The sequence below is a fragment of the Aptenodytes forsteri genome, unplaced genomic scaffold (assembly GCF_000699145.1).
Source record: "Aptenodytes forsteri isolate BGI_AS27 unplaced genomic scaffold, ASM69914v1 Scaffold267, whole genome shotgun sequence".
In the NCBI taxonomy this organism is placed as follows: Eukaryota; Metazoa; Chordata; class Aves; order Sphenisciformes; family Spheniscidae; genus Aptenodytes; species Aptenodytes forsteri.
The window spans coordinates 3,537,130-3,556,968 of record NW_008794173.1 but is presented as its reverse complement, the minus strand read 5'-3'; the positions used below and the strand labels follow the sequence as shown (position 1 = coordinate 3,556,968).

Below are 19,839 nucleotides of genomic sequence, written 5' to 3'. Positions count from 1 at the left end.
CAGCGAGGGGGCGCCGCGGGCTCTCCTCGGCCGGAGGACCCACCGCGGCACCGACCCCGGGGCTGAGCCGGCTGGTCCCGCGGTGGCTTGGCCCTTGCTGACCCGGGGCGTTAAAAGCGCACCTGGCCCGAGGAAGGAGAGTGTCGTGGTGCAGCTGAACTGCCTGGTCCTTCCTCCTCCCAGCCCAGGGGAAAACGTCGGTGTTCGTTTTGGTTACTCCGTGTGGTCCGTTTGTGCCGAAATAGCATTTAACTCTTTTTTTGGCTAAAAATGGGGTTTGTCCTTCTAAACTTGCTGTTTTCCTTCTGCTTGGAGGCACCTGCTCGCAGGGTTTATCGCTTACAGCAGGCACTGCAGGCCTGACAGCGTGAGGCAGGGCATGTTTTCAGAGGTCTGAAGGGCTCTTTATTTCTGTTTTAAGCACTGGCCTTAGTAGATCTTTTGTTTTCTGGCAAGTTTCATTATTGCTTGCTTTCATGCAAACAGGTGAAGCACTGGGAATAACTTGGGCTTGCTCTATCCTTAATCTGTGTGGCTTTTGCTCTTTCACGGTTACTTTCTCTTTTTACTCGCCAGCTGATAGAGCTACTGGCCTTACACCGAAACTTCAGAGAACTCAGCCTGCCAAACTTGGGTGCCCTGTCTTGCTTTGTGCTTGAGTTTTTGCTTGTTTGAGGCCATTAAGTTGGCTTAAGTATGAGGGGTTTTCCTTTTTTCTCAGCTTTTACTAGATGTCTGTAAAGCATACGAAGCTCAATTGATCGATACCGTACCCTGGCCAGCTGAAAAAAGGTGCATTTTTGCAGCATGACATCCACTTGTTGAGTTGGTTGGCACAAAGAAGGAAAGGTTTTTTATTAGCGAAGCTGGTGATTAGTGCTTATATTTCTCTCTCTCCTTGCCTAGATCGAGCGATTGGAAGTCAGCAGCTTAGCACAGACGTCCAGTGCAGTGGCCTCGAGCACTGATGGCAGCATCAATGCAGACTCTGTTGACGGAACCCCAGATCCTCAGCGTACAAAAGTGGCTATCACACACCTGCAACAGAAGATACTGAAGTTGACCGAGCAGATCAAAATTGAACAAACAGCCCGTGATGACAATGTGGCAGAGTACCTGAAACTGGCCAACAATGCAGACAAGCAGCAGAGCGCCCGCATTAAGCAAGTGTTTGAGAAAAAAAATCAAAAGTCAGCCCAGACCATCTTGCAGCTGCAGAAGAAACTAGAACATTGCCATCGAAAGCTCCGAGAGATTGAACAGAATGGGATCCCTCGGCAGCCGAAGGATGTCTTCAGGGATATGCATCAGGGTTTGAAAGATGTTGGAGCAAAAGTCACGGGCTTCAGTGAGGGAGTAGTAGACAGTGTAAAAGGTGGGCTTTCCAGTTTCTCCCAAGCCACGCATTCAGCAGCAGGAGCTGTGGTTTCTAAACCCCGGGAGATTGCCTCCCTCATAAGGAACAAGTTTGGGAGTGCAGACAATATTGCTAATCTGAAAGACTCCTTAGAAGAAGGCCAGGAAGATGGGACAGGAGGTAAGGCTCTAGGTGTTATTCAGAACTTTCAGTCAAGCCCAAAATATGGCAGCGAAGAGGATTGCTCCAGTGCCACGTCGGGCTCAGTGGGAGCCAACAGCACAACAGGGGGCCCTGTGGGAGCTTCTAGCTCCAAAACAAACACTCTGGATATGCAGAGCTCAGGGTTTGATGCAATACTGCATGAGATTCAAGAAATTCGAGAGACACAGGCAAGACTGGAAGAATCATTTGAGGACCTTAAGGTTCGCTATCAGAGGGATTACTCATTAATAATGCAGACTCTGCAGGAGGAGCGGTACAGGTATGTACTTTTGTACTTTGTTTCAGAATTAAATAGTGAGTTGCAGAGCACCAGAGTCCTGGATAGTACTACTCAGCAGGCTGTTCCCAGCAGCCTGATTCAGACGGGAAGTTCTGCGGTCTTCTCAGGATTTCACCCTCCCAGCGCTGTCTTTTGTAAATATTGTTATCTTGCTGCTCATCGCCCTTTCTGTACAAGAAAGAAATAGTAAGGAAAAAGGTTATTTCGTAGTGTTTTCAAGATAAAAAGTCAAGCCAAAGAGGTTTAGAAAGGTGTCCCAAAAGACCAGGAGTACATTGATGCAGTTACTGTTATCCAGACAGTGCTTTGCCCTGCAAAAATCCTGCAAAGGTTTGGGTCAAGGCAAGAGACAGGGAACTACATGTGGACAGTATCCTGACCCTGCCTCCTCCAACACTCAGATCCATATCTACCAGAGAAAGGTATCCAGCTTGCTTAGGGCTCTCCAAAAAGACATGATCTTGTACATGTGCCAAAACTAGGATATCCCCTTCCATTCTGTGCGTAGCCCCACAGTGGCAGGGTTCAATGAAATGAAGTTAAATTCAGTGTCAGATATTTGCAGTGCCCTTGTCATGGAGGTCACATGGCTCTAGAAGTGGGTAACCCATGTTTCCATCAGCCTTCCCCTCGCTGGAAGGAATGGAAAGGTGGAGGAGTTGCTGCAGTACTGCTGGTCCCTGATCAGGTCACAGGGGAGAGGTGACAGTGGCTTCAGGGAGGCAACCTGACAGTATGGTATGGCAGCCGGCTCCTTACACCACCCTGAAGGTACCCCCACCTCTCCACCGAGGAAAGCAACCCATGGAGAGGTGCTGAGGGAACGCTTTCCCTTCCCCTTCCTTGCTGGGTGGGAGAGAGCTCTCAGCAGGCTGCCCCATGCTGTCCAGAAGAACGTCTTGCATCCTCCCCATCACACGCTGGGAGCAAGGGCTTGTCCCCAGGCTCCAGAGGGAAGAGTTACCAACTGCCCTTCTGCAGCTGTTGAGGGCACTGCAGTCTACATCAACGGGATTCTTAAACTGAGCTTTTTAAACTTTAAATAACAAATGCAAGGGGCCCAAGTCCTCGTTCTGATGGAGGACAGTAGACTTTTGTAATGAGGTTGCTTATGGCCTTCGTCACTTTGGCCAGGCCGTGAAGCACAAGCTGTGAGGCTCAGCAGAGCTGCTGGGGGACAGCCTTTCTGAAGTACGTGTGCCACCTGCTGCGTTGGTTTGCACAGTACGACATGGAGTTGCCCTACAGCTCTTTAGACATGCTGGTGCCAGATCACTGGAAAAACATTTGAAATGGCTTAGCCTGCTAGGATCTTGTAGAGACAGCAAGCTTTCTGTGTGCTTTGCAAAGCTTGGGTAGACAAAGCCAGACCAACACCACTTTCTAATCCCGCTTTGCAACAATCAGCGATTTGACTGAAACTGGTGCCCAGCACAGCAACTTTGGTTCCTAGTGCCTCATTGTCATGAAGTCACATAACGAAGCAATGTGGAGTTTGATCTTCCACTCCCCAGCGGAGAGGGGTCCTGTTGTCTGTTGCTGTGTAGGTTGTTTCACACGCACAGCAGCAGCTATTCATGGTGGAACGCTATATGCAAGCACAGTACAGCTGAAGGTGCAGCCTGAAAGTACAATAGAAGACTTTGGGGACTGATGTATGTTGTCAGCTAAACTGGCTAGTTATTCCCTGAAACTCATTAGCAACATTCACATAGGTCCTCATACTAGTGCAATATGAAGTCATATCTGTCACGTGCCGTTAACCTTTACTGAGTGCTCCCCCCAGGTGAGCCCAGAGCCTAACCACTAACCAAGGCAGCCTGGAGTAAAAAGCTTCCGGGAGAATCTGTATTTGGCTTATAAATGCTTAAAAAGATAGTAATTTAGACCTGCCATTTGGAATGTTGATGCAAATTAATTAAAGGTGTGACCTTTAAAGAGGACCAGTTAAACCACACTAAGTGCCCTTGCCTCTGCAGGCTTTCAGAGGTGAGCGGGTAACTGCACAATCTGCAAGGAGCTCATGGGTTAATCACAGCAAGATTAATACCTTATTGTACAAATCTAGATTCTAGTTTGATAGCTTCTCTATTTTAAAACATCATGAAGATAAAAGCCAATATCACCCTGAGAACTGAAAGGTTACGTGATGTGTCTGAGGGCAGCGAGGATGCTGCTGCCTTGGCGGAGAGGGCTGGCACCTGTTCCTCCAACTAGGAACCCCTCTTGTTCCTCAACTCTCTTCAGAAAAAATGAAAAGATGGGAATGGAGGTTGTGGTTTGAAGCTGGGAGGCTGGGGATTCACATTAATCATAACTGGCTTTAAAAGCTATAAATACCTCGTAACTCTGCTCTATTTCTGGGAAGCTTTCAAAAACATGCGCTGAGTTCAATTAGAGCTTAAAAAAAAAAGTATTTTGGAGAAGCCTTTGCTCGTAGGGCAACACTGAGTATTTGTATTGTACCTGGAAGCTGGAACAAAGCACGTGCTGTGACATTTTCTCACACAGTCTTGGTCCATTTCCTCTTTCTTAGATGTTCTACTTTTTTGCAAGTTCTGGTCTTTTTTCCTTGTGTGTTCGTGCAGTTTCTGTTTATCAGCCACGGCTTGCCTCACAGGTTTTCCATGACCTCCTCAGTCTCCTCCCTCCCTCTCCCTACTTCCAGATCTTGCCTATCAATCTGTGTAGCTGCCAGTTTGCTAACTGGCTCCAGGGCAGGGACTTGCTGGTGCAGTCGCTCCAGTTCTCCCACCCTGGTGCTGCAGGGTGCCTGGGCTGGCCTGGTGACACCTTGGCAAGGCCAGGGCGGGCTGTGCTGCTCTGCCTGCCTGCTGGCAGCATGTGCCAGCCTCGGAGCACCGCGCTGCTCCGCCGGGGCTGAGTCATCGAGGAAGGAAGATTCTGGCGGCGCCTTGGCCATCATTGCGTTTCTTCTGCACCAGGAGCAGGCGCTGAAACAGCCTGTTGCTTATCTCATCGGTTGGAAGGTGGCAGTTGTTTACTGATACAAGCAGGGACTTTCTGTGCTATTGAGACTGAAATAAAGCTCCTGCTGAATATTTTCATCTTGAGTGTCCCTTTAGGAACCTGTTTGTATACAGTGAAATCATGAGCTGACATATTTGGAGCGTGGCCAGTCTGAGGGTTTGGGTTTCCCAAGCCTGGCATCCTTGGAAAGGGCATTTAGGTCTCCCATGCTCCTGTCAGGAGAAATCCGTAAGCCAAAATGCTAGGCGCTGGTGCTTTCATTTATCTGATTCTTGCTGTAGTCTAATTGTTGGACCTCAGTCTGTTCTCACTATTTATTTTAAAATAGATCAAATGTGTTAAACCTTTGAGGTCTAGAAGGGTTGAAGAGGCCTTTCTGGAGTGTGTCCGCACAGCGAAGGCAGCGTGTTGGGTCAGGTGGATCCTCACCCAGCCATGAAAGCATTAAAACGGTCCTGCAAAGCTGTCGTCTTCCGCCAGGGGAGGTTCGGAGCTGGAAGCACAGTATGATGCAGGCACTGAGGGCAGCTCGTGCTCCCTCAGGAGCAAGCTGCGTCCCTTGTGTATCATCTAGATATAGAAGACTTGGAGTATAGTGCAAATAGATACTGGTTTTAGCTATTACTCTGCTATGGAAAGCAGTGTGTTCAGTAACATAAAAATAAAGATCAGGTGAGATTTTGTATGACATAGCTATAAAAAAAAAGGTCCATCTTGAGAGATACTTGAAGAGAGGTATTAAACTCCAGTCACAGTGTAATGTGAAGATCTTTTAGCATCAGTTTGGTCAGTTTCTTTACTTGCCAGAGCACTTACTGAGTGCAGATAAAATGTCTTCATCATCATGTCTCTCCCTTACATATGCTGTATTAGCTGTGTATTTTGCAGCTATTACCTTAAAATGCCTTAAAGCTCTTAAAAAATGAGATAATCGTAATTGTGTTTCTTAGCCTTTTTCAAATCAGTTCCCTGATTCCCAAACAGCAAGCCTCAGAAAATGTGTGGAAATCTGACATGGCTTTTTTAAATGAAGTGTCCCCATGTCCCGTACTTCAGCTGAGCACCCCAGCGGTATACTGGGTGTCTTCCATATGAACTTGTGGCAGTCGGCACTAGTCTGCTATACAGAAAAGTTTCTGTGCTGGAGCTTGTTAATCTAGAGGCTAGTAATTTTAAGGGGAAATATCACATTTTAGCTAGTGAAAAAATAATTCTTGGACTCTAATGAGGCATTTTCCGTACCTGAAATAAAGTGGGATTTGATCATTCAAGGCACTGCTGTGTTCACAGACAAGTTTAGAGTCTGTTGCATAGACACTGACACTCATACGTTAGAGAGGGAAGTGTGAGTATAATCTTAACCCTCTTGACAGGTGTCCTATCCCTTTTATTTTTGTAATAACTCTCAGTTAAATGTGAACCATCCTTCAATAGGAAAACCCTGGCATTGGGCCCTGTAAGTCACATGAACCCCTCTTAGCTTTTCAAATCTGAACACCAGTAGAAAACAGCAGGAAAAAAAAACATTTTCTAAATTGTAGATAAATGGGACAGGGAGTGAAAAGGAGATGGATGGAGGAAGTGTAATTTCAAAAAGAAGTTTGGGTAGGTTGGGTTTGTGAACACCGAACACCAGTAGAAAACAGCAGGAAAAAAAAACATTTTCTAAATTGTAGAGACAGGGAGTGAAAAGGAGATGGATGGAGGAAGTGTAATTTCAAAAAGAAGTTTGGGTAGTGGGGTTTTTTGTTGGTTTTTTGTTTTTTTTTTTTAAATAACCCAATTCCAGCAGTTGCCTAACACGCCAGTTTCTGAAAGTGCAGATGATTCTTGGGTGCAAACTGCAAAAGCTCTGGGATCAAGCAGGGAAATGAAGTGTGGTTCGGGAACAAGCCGGTAGTCCTGCATTCAGGGCAGGGAGGACTGGAGCCAACCCTTTTGTTAATCATGTTGTGCTTAAACTCTTAACTATACGGATTTGCAGGGTTTCCTTGTGTTTCCTGTAGATTGAGGTAGTTTTGAAGTTATTAAAATACAATTGTTTCTTGTTAAAGAACAGGATTTAAGCTGCCTAGCAACAGCTGTTTTATGAAGGGTGTTTATGTGGGGAGGGGGTTAAAAGACGTAATCGTGACATTTTCAGAAATGCTTAAGTCCCTTTTTGTGTAATAAACCCACTGGAGAATTTTGTAATATATTAACAAACTGTATATATTTCAAGTAATTTATGCTGCCTTTGGGACTTAGAGCGGGTTTAGTTGTGATTTCTTGGTTGTTGGCAAGCTGTTGTTTTGGGTTTTTTTAAGTTGGGTGGGAACAAATGGCAATATTAATTATCTGGGCTCCTTCTTCATTAGCCAGTCTTCATATGGCTATTCCCTTGTTTGCAGCTTGTCGTTCTTGGGAAACCAGTTCTCTTGTGTGTCCCGTCTTGGTTGCACAGCTAGCTATTGTGGCACCTTTCTGGGCTGAGCCATGTCAGCTGGTGGTTGTCTTAGTCTCACTACTGGTTGACCACATGTGTTTCATTGCTGGAAATTGTCACGCTATGTCTGACTCCTCCTTAGTTTAAAGCAATATTGCATTGGGAACGTAGATGAAAATTCTCTTCAGACTTTTCAATTAAAAACAAAAAACCCCAAGACTATTTTTAAAGGCTAGCTTGTGCCTACAGATTCTGAATATTCAGCTTGTGAAGCACCAAAAATCTTGAAGGAAAAAAAAAAAAGTGGGATTTTTGTCTTAGTTTCAGAACTTGTAATTAAATTCTTCGTTCTAGATAAATATTGTTTATTCATTTTATATGTGTGTGTGTATAAATTAAATTCAGATGGAGTCAGAGGGGAACTGAAATTAAAACAAGGAATTATCTCTGTGTTGAATTCCTTAGAAATTTCTCAGTTATTAGTATCAAGGGTCAGGTGATAAGAGCTATACGGTAAGCTTTTTACATGCTGTTACAATGAGAAGACAGTCAGTGGAAATTAGAGTGGAAAAACCCCAACAGCCACAATAGCTGTACCCATACCTTAGTTGCCATCAGAGCTGTCGCTCGTAATGAACCAAGAATGAGAAACCAGTGGGAAGCGTGGTGGAAGAGGATGGGATGGATGGTGCCCAACTTGCTGCTCCCGACCCTTGGGCTGTGGCCTAGCTCTCTGGGTATGTTTACCTTTTGGAAGTAATACAAATACTTGCCTGATTTTAAAAGGGTATTGAAGCATGAGTTGCTTGTAAATTTAGATTTGAATTCCAAAAATGAAGTGCTACATACAAATGCAAAGTATCCCTAATGTATTTTGGAAGTGCTAAAATAACATTATGGAGCCATCACTGAAGTCAATTTAAAACTCCCTCAATGAGAAACAAAACTGCATCTCTCAGAATTGCCGTAACTCAGTTTTTTGGGCAGCCCTCTTTCTCAGGACTGCTCCCAGTCCATTCACCAGTAGCAAACTGAAAAATCAGCCTGCGGGTTAATGATTCATGTGCCCTCCTTATAAATAATATGATGGTCTTTGCTAGTTAAGCTGAATCATTCATGAGAGAGAAATTAAGAATAAGTCAAAGATATCCATGCGACCTCACATGTAAAGATCAGACGGGACCATCATGCTCTCTGAGGCATCGGTCACGTTTAATTTCTGTATCATTTTTATGCCTGTTACTGTTCCAAGTGTAGATGAAAATGCTTAAGAGCTTATGGTATTAGAAGGGAACTGTTTGGTTTATGCAAAAGTTTGGAGAATAACTTACTCTATTCTAATTCTGTCCTTGATTTCTTGCATCACTTGACAGTTGTCATTTAACCGCTCTGTGTGTTTTTCCCCAGGATAGAAACAGGATTAACATACCTTACCTGGTAGAAAGGATTTCCTTAATTCCCAGTGAGAGGGCCTTACATTGTAATGTGTGCTGTTGTAATGACTGAGGTAGCCACACTAGTTTTCAGTAAAAAGTCTATGATGTTCATTGCTCGATTGTTACTGGTGTGATTTTGCCGTCCTCTTCTCATTAAAGCTACTGTACCATGTATATTGCTTCTAGATGTGAAAGACTCGAAGAGCAGCTAAATGACCTGACTGAGCTCCACCAGAATGAGATCCTCAATTTAAAACAGGAGCTGGCCAGCATGGAGGAGAAAATTGCCTATCAGTCTTATGAGCGAGCCCGGGACATCCAGGTGGGTGACAGAAACAAGGACAATCAAGTCCTGTCTTCCACCTGCTCTTTCTGTAACTCTTTCACTTTTGAAATACTTCTGTGATTCAATATTTGGTTTTAATCCTTGTAGCTTTATTGCTAAATTGCATGTTGACGAGTTCTGAAAGGGCCTTTATTCCATCTCTGACCCTCGTGTATCTCTCTAAGTAACTTCTTTTGTGAAGAAGGGCTGTGCCCATGCACCAGCAGGCAGGTTCATCTGCAGAGGAAGCCTGCCACTTGGTCCAGAGCAGAGTTTTTAAATAAGTTGTAGCAAAGTGGAAGCCTGCATCCACTTTTTGTGCAGGGTTTTGTAGGGTATTAGAGACTGATGACCTGAACACTTTTTTTACAGTAGCATTCCCAGTAAACTGACCTTAGGGTGTGTTTCTGTGTCACTAATTTTAGAGCAGTGGTCACATATGTCTAAGGAAAAATGGCTTTGTGTATCCACTGCATTGAGTCAGGAAACAATTCTTGTTGTTGGTTTTGCCCAAATAAGGAGGTATTTTTAAAAGAGAAGTTTCTTTCAGTATGTAAAAGACCAAAGCTATGGAAACAGAGATTATGGAGCTGGAGAGCCTTCCACAGAGCAAAAGACCTGGGAAATGATTTGAGCAGCCGCTAAACCTTATAAAGAAAGGCCTATTCAGAAACAGATCTATCGTCCATTTTAAATACTTATGCTAGTTTTAGCAGGCATCTTGGTTTTCATCGCTGATGTGAGATATTTATAGCGTGAGCAGAGAATTGTAGGTCAAAGTGCTCACTCTTTCCTGTCCCTGAGGAGCTTCAGACAGGTGATTGCCTCTGGAGACAGAGCAGGCTGTGCTTTTGGCACACTTGTAGATCCAGCTGCAAGTCCAGTTGAGTCAATGTCCTTCCAGGTTGCTTGCTGTTAGAGGAGGCTGATCAGTTTTGCTCCGTACTTTCAGGAACCATAACTGAAGAGAAGCCCTCATGTTTCATTGACCTCCACAGACATGATGCAATGACAGAGAAATGTAACAGGTGACAATGACCTTTAAGTTAAGGTTAAAATAAGTCTGTGTCTGGGGACAGTGGTGCCATGGCCTCTGACAGCTCTACCTTGGGGGAATGCTAAAATATTCAGGTGTTGTTCTCCTCTCTAATTTAACACGGCAGGAAGAAGTAAGGTTAAAAACTTAAATTGAAGTGGGGATTTCTCAATAGCTTTTTTTAATGTTCATTTTATGATTCAGCGCTTTTAGTGTAAACTTGCAAATTGGGACAGACTATTCCCCATCATTGCTGGGGAAAAGGTAAGCGTTAAGTTTTCTTGCGTGAAAAATTAGTTAAGAGCGTGGGCTGATGTTGCAGAGGAACAGTGACAGAGCTCAGCCCGTAGGCAAGGAGTCCTGGTTCCTATTTCAGTGGTCAGTCTGAGAGAGACTGCTGCTTGCTGCAGACTTCTAGATGTGACCCGAAGTTGGCCTTTAGGTCTCAGACCTGTAGGTCTGGGAAAAGCAACTCTGAGGGAGGATTAATGGAAAACTTGTAACTTTGTATCTCCACGAGCAGAAACATCTCATTGCATTACTTGTCTTAAAAACGCTCCTCCTTACCCCTAGCCCACCCGCTGCATGTAGCCAGTGTTGTACTGTGGGTTGGGTTGGTCCACTTGAGGTTCAGCATGGTGAAAAGGTCTGAAAACAATCACCCCCAAGTCAGTGGTGCTTTAGAGATGTTGCTTTGTACAGTATAGTCTTCTCCTTCCACGTACTTTTGCTTTGCCTCTTCCTAGAAGCAGTTTCATAAATCTCATGCTTCTTACCCTTCTCCTAGACATCTCCTTTCTCCAACCCTTGCAGTGTCACCTGGAGCTATGCCAGTGCCACAGCTTGCTGCAGTCTGGAGGAGGAGATCTTCCTCCTGTGATGCCAGCTGTGCAGTCCCAGCCCTGGTGCTCCTCAAACCTTTCCCTGAGCTCATTCAGCTCACTAAGGAAGCAGAATGTGGCCAAGCCTTTTTGGTTAGTTATTTTTGTTGACTTAGTTTTCTGCCAGGTTGACTAGAGAATTGAATGGGCTCACAGAGGGTCGGATAAGCACAAGCTGCTGCAAGAAAAGTGATGGAAATGGGAGGCTCTGGGAATGCGCATCCCAGAAGAGGAGGAGGAGTGCTGCCTGGACACAACACCTTTGTCCCCTCAGTGTTCTCTTGAAACCAAAGCTGAAGTGAGCAGCTCATTGGGTAGCCCCCCCCTGCTTTCTGGCCAAAGGCTGTCTGATTGCTGAGGGCTGTCAGCATCCTCCTCCCTCTGGGTCTGATGGCAAGGCAGGAAGGATGGTAAGGTCTCAGGTGACCATTGCACCATGTGCAGGGACAGGCAGCTGACAGTGCAAAGTGGCAGCTGACAGTGCAAAGTGGCAGCTGAATGCGTGTGTTAACAAAGCCTGACTTCTGCCCAGCCTGTCATCTCTGTCGAGCCTCTCCTCTGTAAATGAGATGACGTGGTATGTTATAAACGGCAGTACCTAATTAATGAGGGGCTCCTCACCCTCAGTCACGTAAAATGGCACAGCTTCCTCTACTCCTGCTGCAGGGTATGAAATCAGTGTAGTGACTCATGTCCTGCAGAAGGTGCGTAAGGCATGAGGAGGGTGGCCCTGGTCTGGCCTAGTCAGTAAGGTACGAGCTGTGGGCTGTCCACCACTGGGGTGGACTTGTGGGGTGCTGGCAACCCAGCGGTGTGTTCTTGCCAACAGGAGGCACTGGAAGCATGCCAGACCCGCATCTCCAAGATGGAGCTGCAGCAGCAGCAGCAGCAAGTGGTACAGCTGGAGGGGCTGGAGAACGCCACGGCCAGGAACCTGCTGGGGAAGTTCATCAACATCCTCCTGGCTGTCATGGCTGTCCTCCTCGTCTTCGTTTCCACTGTGGCCAACTGCGTCGTGCCCCTTATGAAGACTCGCAATAGGACGTTCAGCACTTTATTTATAGTGGTTTTCATTGCCTTTTTGTGGAAGCACTGGGACGCCATCACCGGCTACTTGGAACGGTTCTTGTCTCCCCCCAGATGATGGCAGCAGGAATTGGCTGCATCGCCCTCCTCCCGGTGCTCTCCGTGAGCAAGTGTGGCAAAGATTAGTCAGCAACTACTCCGCTGAAGTTTTAAAGTGTCTGAGTGAATTTGTTTACATTTAGAATAACGTTTTTTCTCTGCGAGATGCATTGCAATAGTATTTTTTAGATTTTATTCAAGAACTCTTTTTGGCAAGAATCCTGGATAATTTTTATGTAGCATGGTTCTCTTTGGATGCAAATCTTAAGATTCTTTAAAGTGTACAAAAGAAATAAATAAAATACAGAAATTTGGAGCATACCAATGGGCAATTTAAATTGTGGCTTGAACTACTGTACTAAACCTGTCAGGAAGAAGAGAATGTGGTTAGCTTAAGATGAGCAAAGCTAAATCTAGTGCACAGCCTTGAATGATGGTACCACAGCAAACCTGTAACACTAAACTTTTACTGTGAAGTCTGCTCACATTCCATGTCCAAATGTATGCGTTCAGAGTGGTTTCTTTCCTTAACAAGAGAAAAACAACAATGTGTGGATCTCTTTCCCAGCTCAGCGTCTGGGTTCACCATTTGTGCTAACCTGACTTAAAATAACTTTCTATAAGGCTGGCTAACTTTGCTAAGCATATGAAGTGGAAGCCTCATGCCATACACAGTAACTGCACAGTCGTGCTACAGTATTTTGAAGTAGTCCTTGAAATACTTATCTTTAAGCAGAAGCCCTTGGTCGCACTTTTAAGGTTTTTTTTATATATGTATATTCACAGATTTAAAAAAAATCCAAACAGCATACTTTAAGAGTGTAATACTCAAACTCTCAGTGCTTCCTTATTGTTTCTAATAGGATTTTTTATTATAATTATTATTATTATTATTATTGGGGGTTTTTTTGGAAGGGGTTGGGAGGGTCATTATGGTTTTTTTTCCTTTTAAATAAAGAAGTGATGTTTTTAAATGAAGAAATGCGTGAATAATTGTGAGCCGTCTTGTCCTGAAACAGTTTTGAGGGGGGCAGAGAGTAGTTTCTAGTGCCAGCCTGTCTGGAGCGCAGCGCTATTCATATGCCTTATTATTATTATTATTATTATTTTTATTATAATTATTATTATTATTATTATTGGGGGTTTTTTTGGAAGGGGTTGGGAGGGTCATTATGGTTTTTTTTCCTTTTAAATAAAGAAGTGATGTTTTTAAATGAAGAAATGCGTGAATAATTGTGAGCCGTCTTGTCCTGAAACAGTTTTGAGGGGGGCAGAGAGTAGTTTCTAGTGCCAGCCTGTCTGGAGCGCAGCGCTATTCATATGCCATTTATCTGTCCTCCTGAACATACAGATGCAGCATCATGAAAAACATCTATCTTCCTCACACATTTTTGTCATGCAGGGCTTTTTTTTCTTTCTCCAGATGTGAAGGAGAGTATGTTTGTATTTCTCATTTCCATGTCATTTCTCATTCCTGGCCTCAGGATAAGAATAAGGAATTTCTCTTCATCCCTTCCTAGGGAAAAGACAGGTTCTTTTAAGGAAAGAAATACTGAATCAACAGTCCACTTAAAAGAATGGTTGTCTTAGAAATATCTCTGATTTAATTTTTAAATAAACCCCTAAAAAATGAAGCCAAAGTTTTCCTCCTGTCAGGCTCTGGTAAGATCATTTGTGTGTCTGTGTAGAGATCTTCTTTGTACACTGTATCTGTGTAGTGTGCCACAGAGAGCATCCTCCTCTTCAGCCATGGGGGCAAGTACTTGGTATAGATACCTTTTCAAAGCTCTAAAGGAAATCTCAGCTTCAAATGTAACTCTCAAGTCCTAGCAGCATGCTATTGCTGGTGACCTGCTGGTACTGGCAAGCAGGCTTCATGTCCAAGGAATCTGCGTTCACTCTCTCCTGTTTTTTTAACTGGTGTCCCTTTCACTGTAACAGAGTCAAGATTCAACTTCAGTCTCCATGAAATCCAAAAAGACTCCGGGATTCTCTTTCAAAACCATTTATGGTGTTTAGCTAGATCTTACTGTTTTCCTTCCTTCCAGGCTTAAGTTCCCTCTAGAAACCAAATGTTGCCCAAGTGACCTAAACCAGTTGAAATCATACATATATAGAACATGTACATCTTATATATGTCCTAGAAGCCTAGGACTTTATGCTATGATGCAAATTCTGGGTTCTGAGAAATTTCCTCAAACTAGATTAACAGCCTTGAGGGTCTTCTGATTGCCCTCCGCCATCCAACTGACCTTCTTCCTTCAGAGATTCTGCCCATTTTTTCCATAGTCACAGGGAACTCAGGTACCCTCTCCCCAGGGATCCCAGCACACCTCTCTTTTTGTCACCATGTGCACTAACCTGCTCCTGTCCTACTTAAAACATAAATTGCCAATTGCAACTGACTCAAGCCAAAAATAATCATGCTTTCCACAGAGTTGCAGACAGAGCAGAGATTGCATAAACATTCCCTCCCTAGACCATGTTTCTAGCTCCAGCGAAACTCTTCTGTTTACCATCCTTCTCTGGCTGATTCAAATTACGTGGGTAACCGTTGTCTTCCCATTACATAGTTTTTGTCAGAAACAAAGGCGTGAATAACAGTAAGAACTTATTTGGCACATAATTGAAAAACTTTGTTGTCTTTATTTCTGAAACCTGGCTTTTCCACCTCTGTTTTTTCAGTTTTGATCACACTAGAATTGCTCATGATAGGTTTTTATGTGGTCAAAGCAGGAAGGAGTTGAAAGCCAATGGATCTGGACACTCAGTGCCACTCGTCCATAGTAGTTGAAGGAAGTGTTTGACCCTCCTCTTCTTTATATCCTAATTTCATTTAGTGTCTCAGTGTGTTGTCTTCAGTAAATACCATTTGCTAATTTGCCAGAAGGCGCAGGCTTAATAGAAACTTATCACCTCAAAACTGTTTGGTGAAGGCCATGTACATATGGTTCTGGACAATGTCTGTCTGTCTGTCTCTTTCTCTCTCGACAGTTCCTTCCATTCCAGAAAGTTGTCTGCAGTAATGCCATATATGATGCTGCATCCACTTTTCATATCTTAACACAACTGCTATGTGTTTTGCCTTTTGCATTAGCAGAACATTTTGGGGTTTTCCTCCCTCAATTTGAAGGTCTGTGATGATTTCTGATAGCTTAACAATGATTATATTGTTCGAAATGTGATTCTAGCTTTAAAGCTCCCTTTCCTTGTAAGTGGTTGTGTTTGCTTTCTTGACGAAGCATTTCTGGATGACATGTAGAAGACAGTTTCTGCCATGGATGTGAGTGTGCGTGTGAATACCTTTTATTAGCCTTCCTTCTGGATGTAAACTTTTTAGTGACCATCTCTGAGTTGCAGAATGTTTCCCAAAACATTTCATATTCAGAGTTGAAATGATTCTGAAATTGCTTAGATACGTTTAGCACATATCAACTTGGCATTTAAAAAGGGAAGAATATGATGGACTGTGTTAGTTCAAAAAGCAGCAGCTCTTCATTGAAATTCTATGGTTCAAATGAAGTTCATCTGTTTCCCCCATTTGCTTTCTCAATATAAAGAAGAAAGAAAATCTTGATGCAAAAAAAATTACCATTTTAAATTTTATAAAGTTCTCTTTTCTCTCAGCCTCATTAGTTTAGTTTAATGATACTGAGCATGCTCACACCAATTATTTCATTGGCTTATTCCAATTCCATGAGTTCTTAGGGTCTGATCAGATTAAATGTTGAGTTCTGTACATGTTGCACTGGGACAGAAAAGCACTGTCTTTCAGCTTTGAAAATATGCATTTTTTTAATTAAAAAAGCATTATAACAAAAGAAGCCAAGCTACAAAGGGGTTCAAGATTGGGTAGTTTTGCCAGTTTTTAAGTGAATTCTGAATGTGGCTAAAGAGTTAAAAACCCTGTGTGTCTGTGTTGTGTATGCCAGGTGGTATAGTAGTAGGCAATTGACTTAGCTGTAAGTGTGTTTTAAAAGTGTAAAAAAATAAACAGAAAAACTCACTTGCACGGGTTGAAAAGTACAGAAATGACACTTGTGAACGTAACACTGTAGTTTATAGATCTTAAGCTGCTAATTGTTGAGAGAGATTTACATTTGTCTTGTCTGATTGTCACAGATTTATCTGTGACACTTTTACTGTATATAAAAAACTTTAAATAAAGACCTCAGCTATTAACACTGGCCTAATTTGGATGTTTTAAAAGGGATGGGGGGGGGGAGAGGGGGGGGAAGGGATCAGGAAGAAAAAGAGGGGTGTGTTAAAACTGTGCTGAGCCCTAATAGCTTAAAATTTGAGCAAGTTCTCCATAGATCTGATCATCAAACTTCATCCTGTAATCAGCCATACACCACCTGGGCGTGACGAGAATAAATTGGCTGCATTGTTTGGTCTCTGTGGGCAGAGGAGGAGGAAGAGCAGCACTGCATTCTTCCTCATCTGTTTCCTTCCAGTCCACCTGGAGTCTGGGACAGCCTCTCTGCAGGGTCACCGCCATTCCTGCAGATGCCTGACCTGTTTGTGTGGCTTGCACATCACGGTATTTCTCTGCCCTCCCTACCTGCAGTGCTGTAAGCCTCAGTTTGGAGGTGGGTACAATTAGATGAGAAGACTTGCCTAAAAGGTGCCTGTCTTTGAAGAACCAGGAGTTGGTCCTGTATTTTCCACCTCTGAGCAGGTCTGTAACCTGGACTGCCTCGGTTGAGAAGGGGTGGGGGCTGGCTCTTGCTTCTTTGGACTTTTTCCTTACTGGGATTGCAGGATCAGCTCTGTGCTGAGCTGCATATGCAAAGCAAGGTGCAATTCTAGCCTCATCTGTATTTCTCATGTGGATCTCATGATGGAGCAGCTCCGGGCCCCAGCTCAGCTTTGATGAGGAAGAATTCAGCTGGTAGGACAGCATTCACTAACTGAAAGCCCACTTCCCCTTCCTCTGAGGAAAGGCGGGAGTTTATATGATATTGGTTGGGCCACCATTCTAAACATAAGTATTTTGTCTACCAAGTTTCATGGAAGAATTTCTGAATTCTTTAGTATTTGTACAAGCTGGAAGTGAGCAGATTCCTCACTGACATGGAGAAAATACTCATGCCTCTTGGTTTTTGGTCATGTGGCCTTGAGAACACAGAACAGAGGAGGGAATGGCAACAACTTTTTTAAGGGCAAGGCACTGAGTCATTTTCTGTTTCACGAAAAGATACAAGTGCTGTAAAACCAGCAAGAGATCAAAAACCAAAAGCAGCTGTTTGCAGTGATTTTCTCCCCATAGTCTCCCCACAACCAGAATGCAAATTCCAGCAGATTATGGATGAAGCCAAGTGCATGGGGCTGCTTTTGCTAGAGCTGTCTGGCTCAAGATAGGACATGGGTGCTGGTTGTGAAGTTTAACATTTCTGCATTCTTTTGGGGCGGTCACCTGATAGGTGCTAGTTGGAGTCAGTATGGTTGTTGAACATGGCTCAGGATCAACAGGGGGGCATGATGACCGAGGGTGAAGGCAGTGGCCTTCTACGCCCACATCAACAGTTCTAATCCCATCATTTAGAGGATTGGGAGTCATTACTCAGCTTTTTGGTTAGTCTGTGCTAAGTGGTTTGATAGCTCCACCCAGGTCCCGGGGACAAATAGGGATGTGGCAAGGGTATGGCTATGCTTGTTGCTACAGTGGAGGCTGATCTTTCTCACTGGAGTAGTCATTCTCCCAGGTCAAATCGCAACACATTGATGTGTTGATAGTGGAAATTTGGGCAAACAGACAGCTCCCTACCACAAGACATCTGTCTTCAAGTTGCTTCTTAACAAGCACTAAATCCACTTTCTCCTTTAGAAGGCAGTGTTGGTTAGTGGTTTGTTGGCCTTAGTGGAGCCTCCCCCACTGACTGGAGTTCAGCAGAAATGGGAAGTGGGTTCTCTGCTGCCTGAGTTAGCGTGAAATGGAACATCCCTGGGCAAAACAGCTCAGCTGAGTGTTTTTTTCCCTAGCCAGATACCCAGCCAGATCCCCTCTGAACTTAGGAATAAGAGTCACCATGTATGCCTGCTCTGCCTTTGTACCAGCCTTGTGCCAGCCATGGCCCAAAGGGGAAAAATAGGGAATGCTGATGCAAAATAGGCACCGCTGCCTGAGGAGAAAAGCAAGAACAGGACGGGAAGCTGTGGTGTGCTTTCAGTCTCCCTCCCCGGTGCAGGTTTGCCTGTAGCCCTGCCTGTGCACAGCCGATATTCAACTTGCTTTGCAGAGGTCTGAAAGAGTTCAGAAGTTCCTCCACTACACACTCAAAAGCACTTAAATCCTGCAGGGGTTAACTATCAGATATCTGCCGTGACAGCCTTGAGGACATCCCTGTCTCCAATTTTATTGCTTGAAGAAAACTTTTATGCCTGACACTAGCTATGATACATAGGGAGTGGGAGCCGTAAGAAGTGACCCGTGAGGCTGTCTGGCCAGCACAGAGAAGTGCGTGAGTGTGACACCACGTTGCTCCATCCACTCACTGGGCTTCTAGTTTCCCGCTGGTTCGGGCATTGCTGCCGCACCTGTGCATCACCCACGTTTCTCCAGCCCCTTAAATGTGAACACAAGCTGTGGGTCAAGACAAGTCCCATTCATCCTTGGCCTTGCTGAAAATGGCACTCGAGGGGAGACGGCTGACACAGGTGAGCAGACTGAGGGGGAGGGAGCTTTTTGGTTTGCTCAGGGAAGGAACTGTGAACCAGGAAGCACAGCTTGTCCTCAGGCACACCCTGAGAGCTAAGTGGGGTATTTGGGAAATGAATGTCCTGCTTACAGGGATCGTAGGAGAAGCAAGTCACGTTTCACTGGTGGAGCCCTCCTTGGCAGAAAACATCTTTAAGGAAGTAACATCCCTCTGATCCTCCTGCTCTCTGTCTCATGCATCCTGAGGCAGTTACGATGCTCAGCATGGGTATAACAGCACTCCCCCAGACTGCTCAGGAACTTTGGTTATGTTCCTTCCAAAAACATTCTTTTGAAAGATCTTTCGCTTATTTCAAATCAACTGCATTGATCTGCATTTCCCTCCCTCTTTGGAAATAGACTGTAATGTAAGTATCAGCTGGCATTCCATCTGTCCCATCCATCTCTTTCCCAGCTGGGAAATGCTGCTGATTGCCGGGAGAGGCTGGGCTGTGTGTCTGCAGCCTGAGTACCCGATGCCCCGAGTCTGAAAAGCCAGTCTGGGAGGTGGCTGGGCCCGAACACCCCAAACCGGCCTCTGAGTACCCGATGCCCCGAGTCTGAAAAGCCAGTCTGGGAGGTGGCTGGGCCCGAACACCCCAAACCTGCGAGTGGGGGGGCGGGCAGCTCAGGCAGCACCGGCGGGGAGGCGAGCTCTGAGCCTGCAGATACATGCAGAAAAAACAAGTGACCCTTCTGAACTACGAGATATCCTGTTTTCTCCTGGGAAGTCTGGGGCCGGGGTGGCAGGGATGGAGGCAGAGGCCTCCCCGCAGCACAGGACGCCTGCCTGGGGCACCAGGGCTCCTCGCAACACACGTGCTGCCAGAGGGCCCTTCGTGGGCCTAACACAGGGATGTGATCTGAACCACTCTCATCTAAATGTTTCAATTTCAGGGGATTAACTGAAAGATTTTAATGGTTGTAATCTAATTCACGATAATCTACAGAACGCAAGATCTGCCCTAGCAAAAACCCTCACCGAAGCCCTTCCGCGGGGCCGGCAGCGCCGAGGTCCTCCGCCCGCTCCTGCCGCCGAGGCTGCTCGGGGCTCGCCC

General features: G+C 44.9%; 1 protein-coding gene across 2 annotated transcripts in view; it reads left to right on the top strand.

Annotated features, from left to right (window-relative positions):
- TMCC1 (transmembrane and coiled-coil domain family 1) overlaps positions 1–12,992 on the top strand; it is a 100,017-nt gene extending 87,025 nt beyond the window's left edge. For both annotated transcript variants that reach the window (XM_009283824.2, XM_009283832.2), the window contains exons 2-4: positions 907–1,841; positions 8,901–9,036; positions 11,786–12,992. In XM_009283824.2, the coding sequence (XP_009282099.1) occupies positions 907–1,841; positions 8,901–9,036; positions 11,786–12,100 (1,386 nt within the window). In that variant the 3' untranslated portion in view covers positions 12,101–12,992. The remainder of the gene's footprint in view (positions 1–906; positions 1,842–8,900; positions 9,037–11,785) is intronic.
- Positions 12,993–19,839: the final 6,847 nt, after the last annotated feature.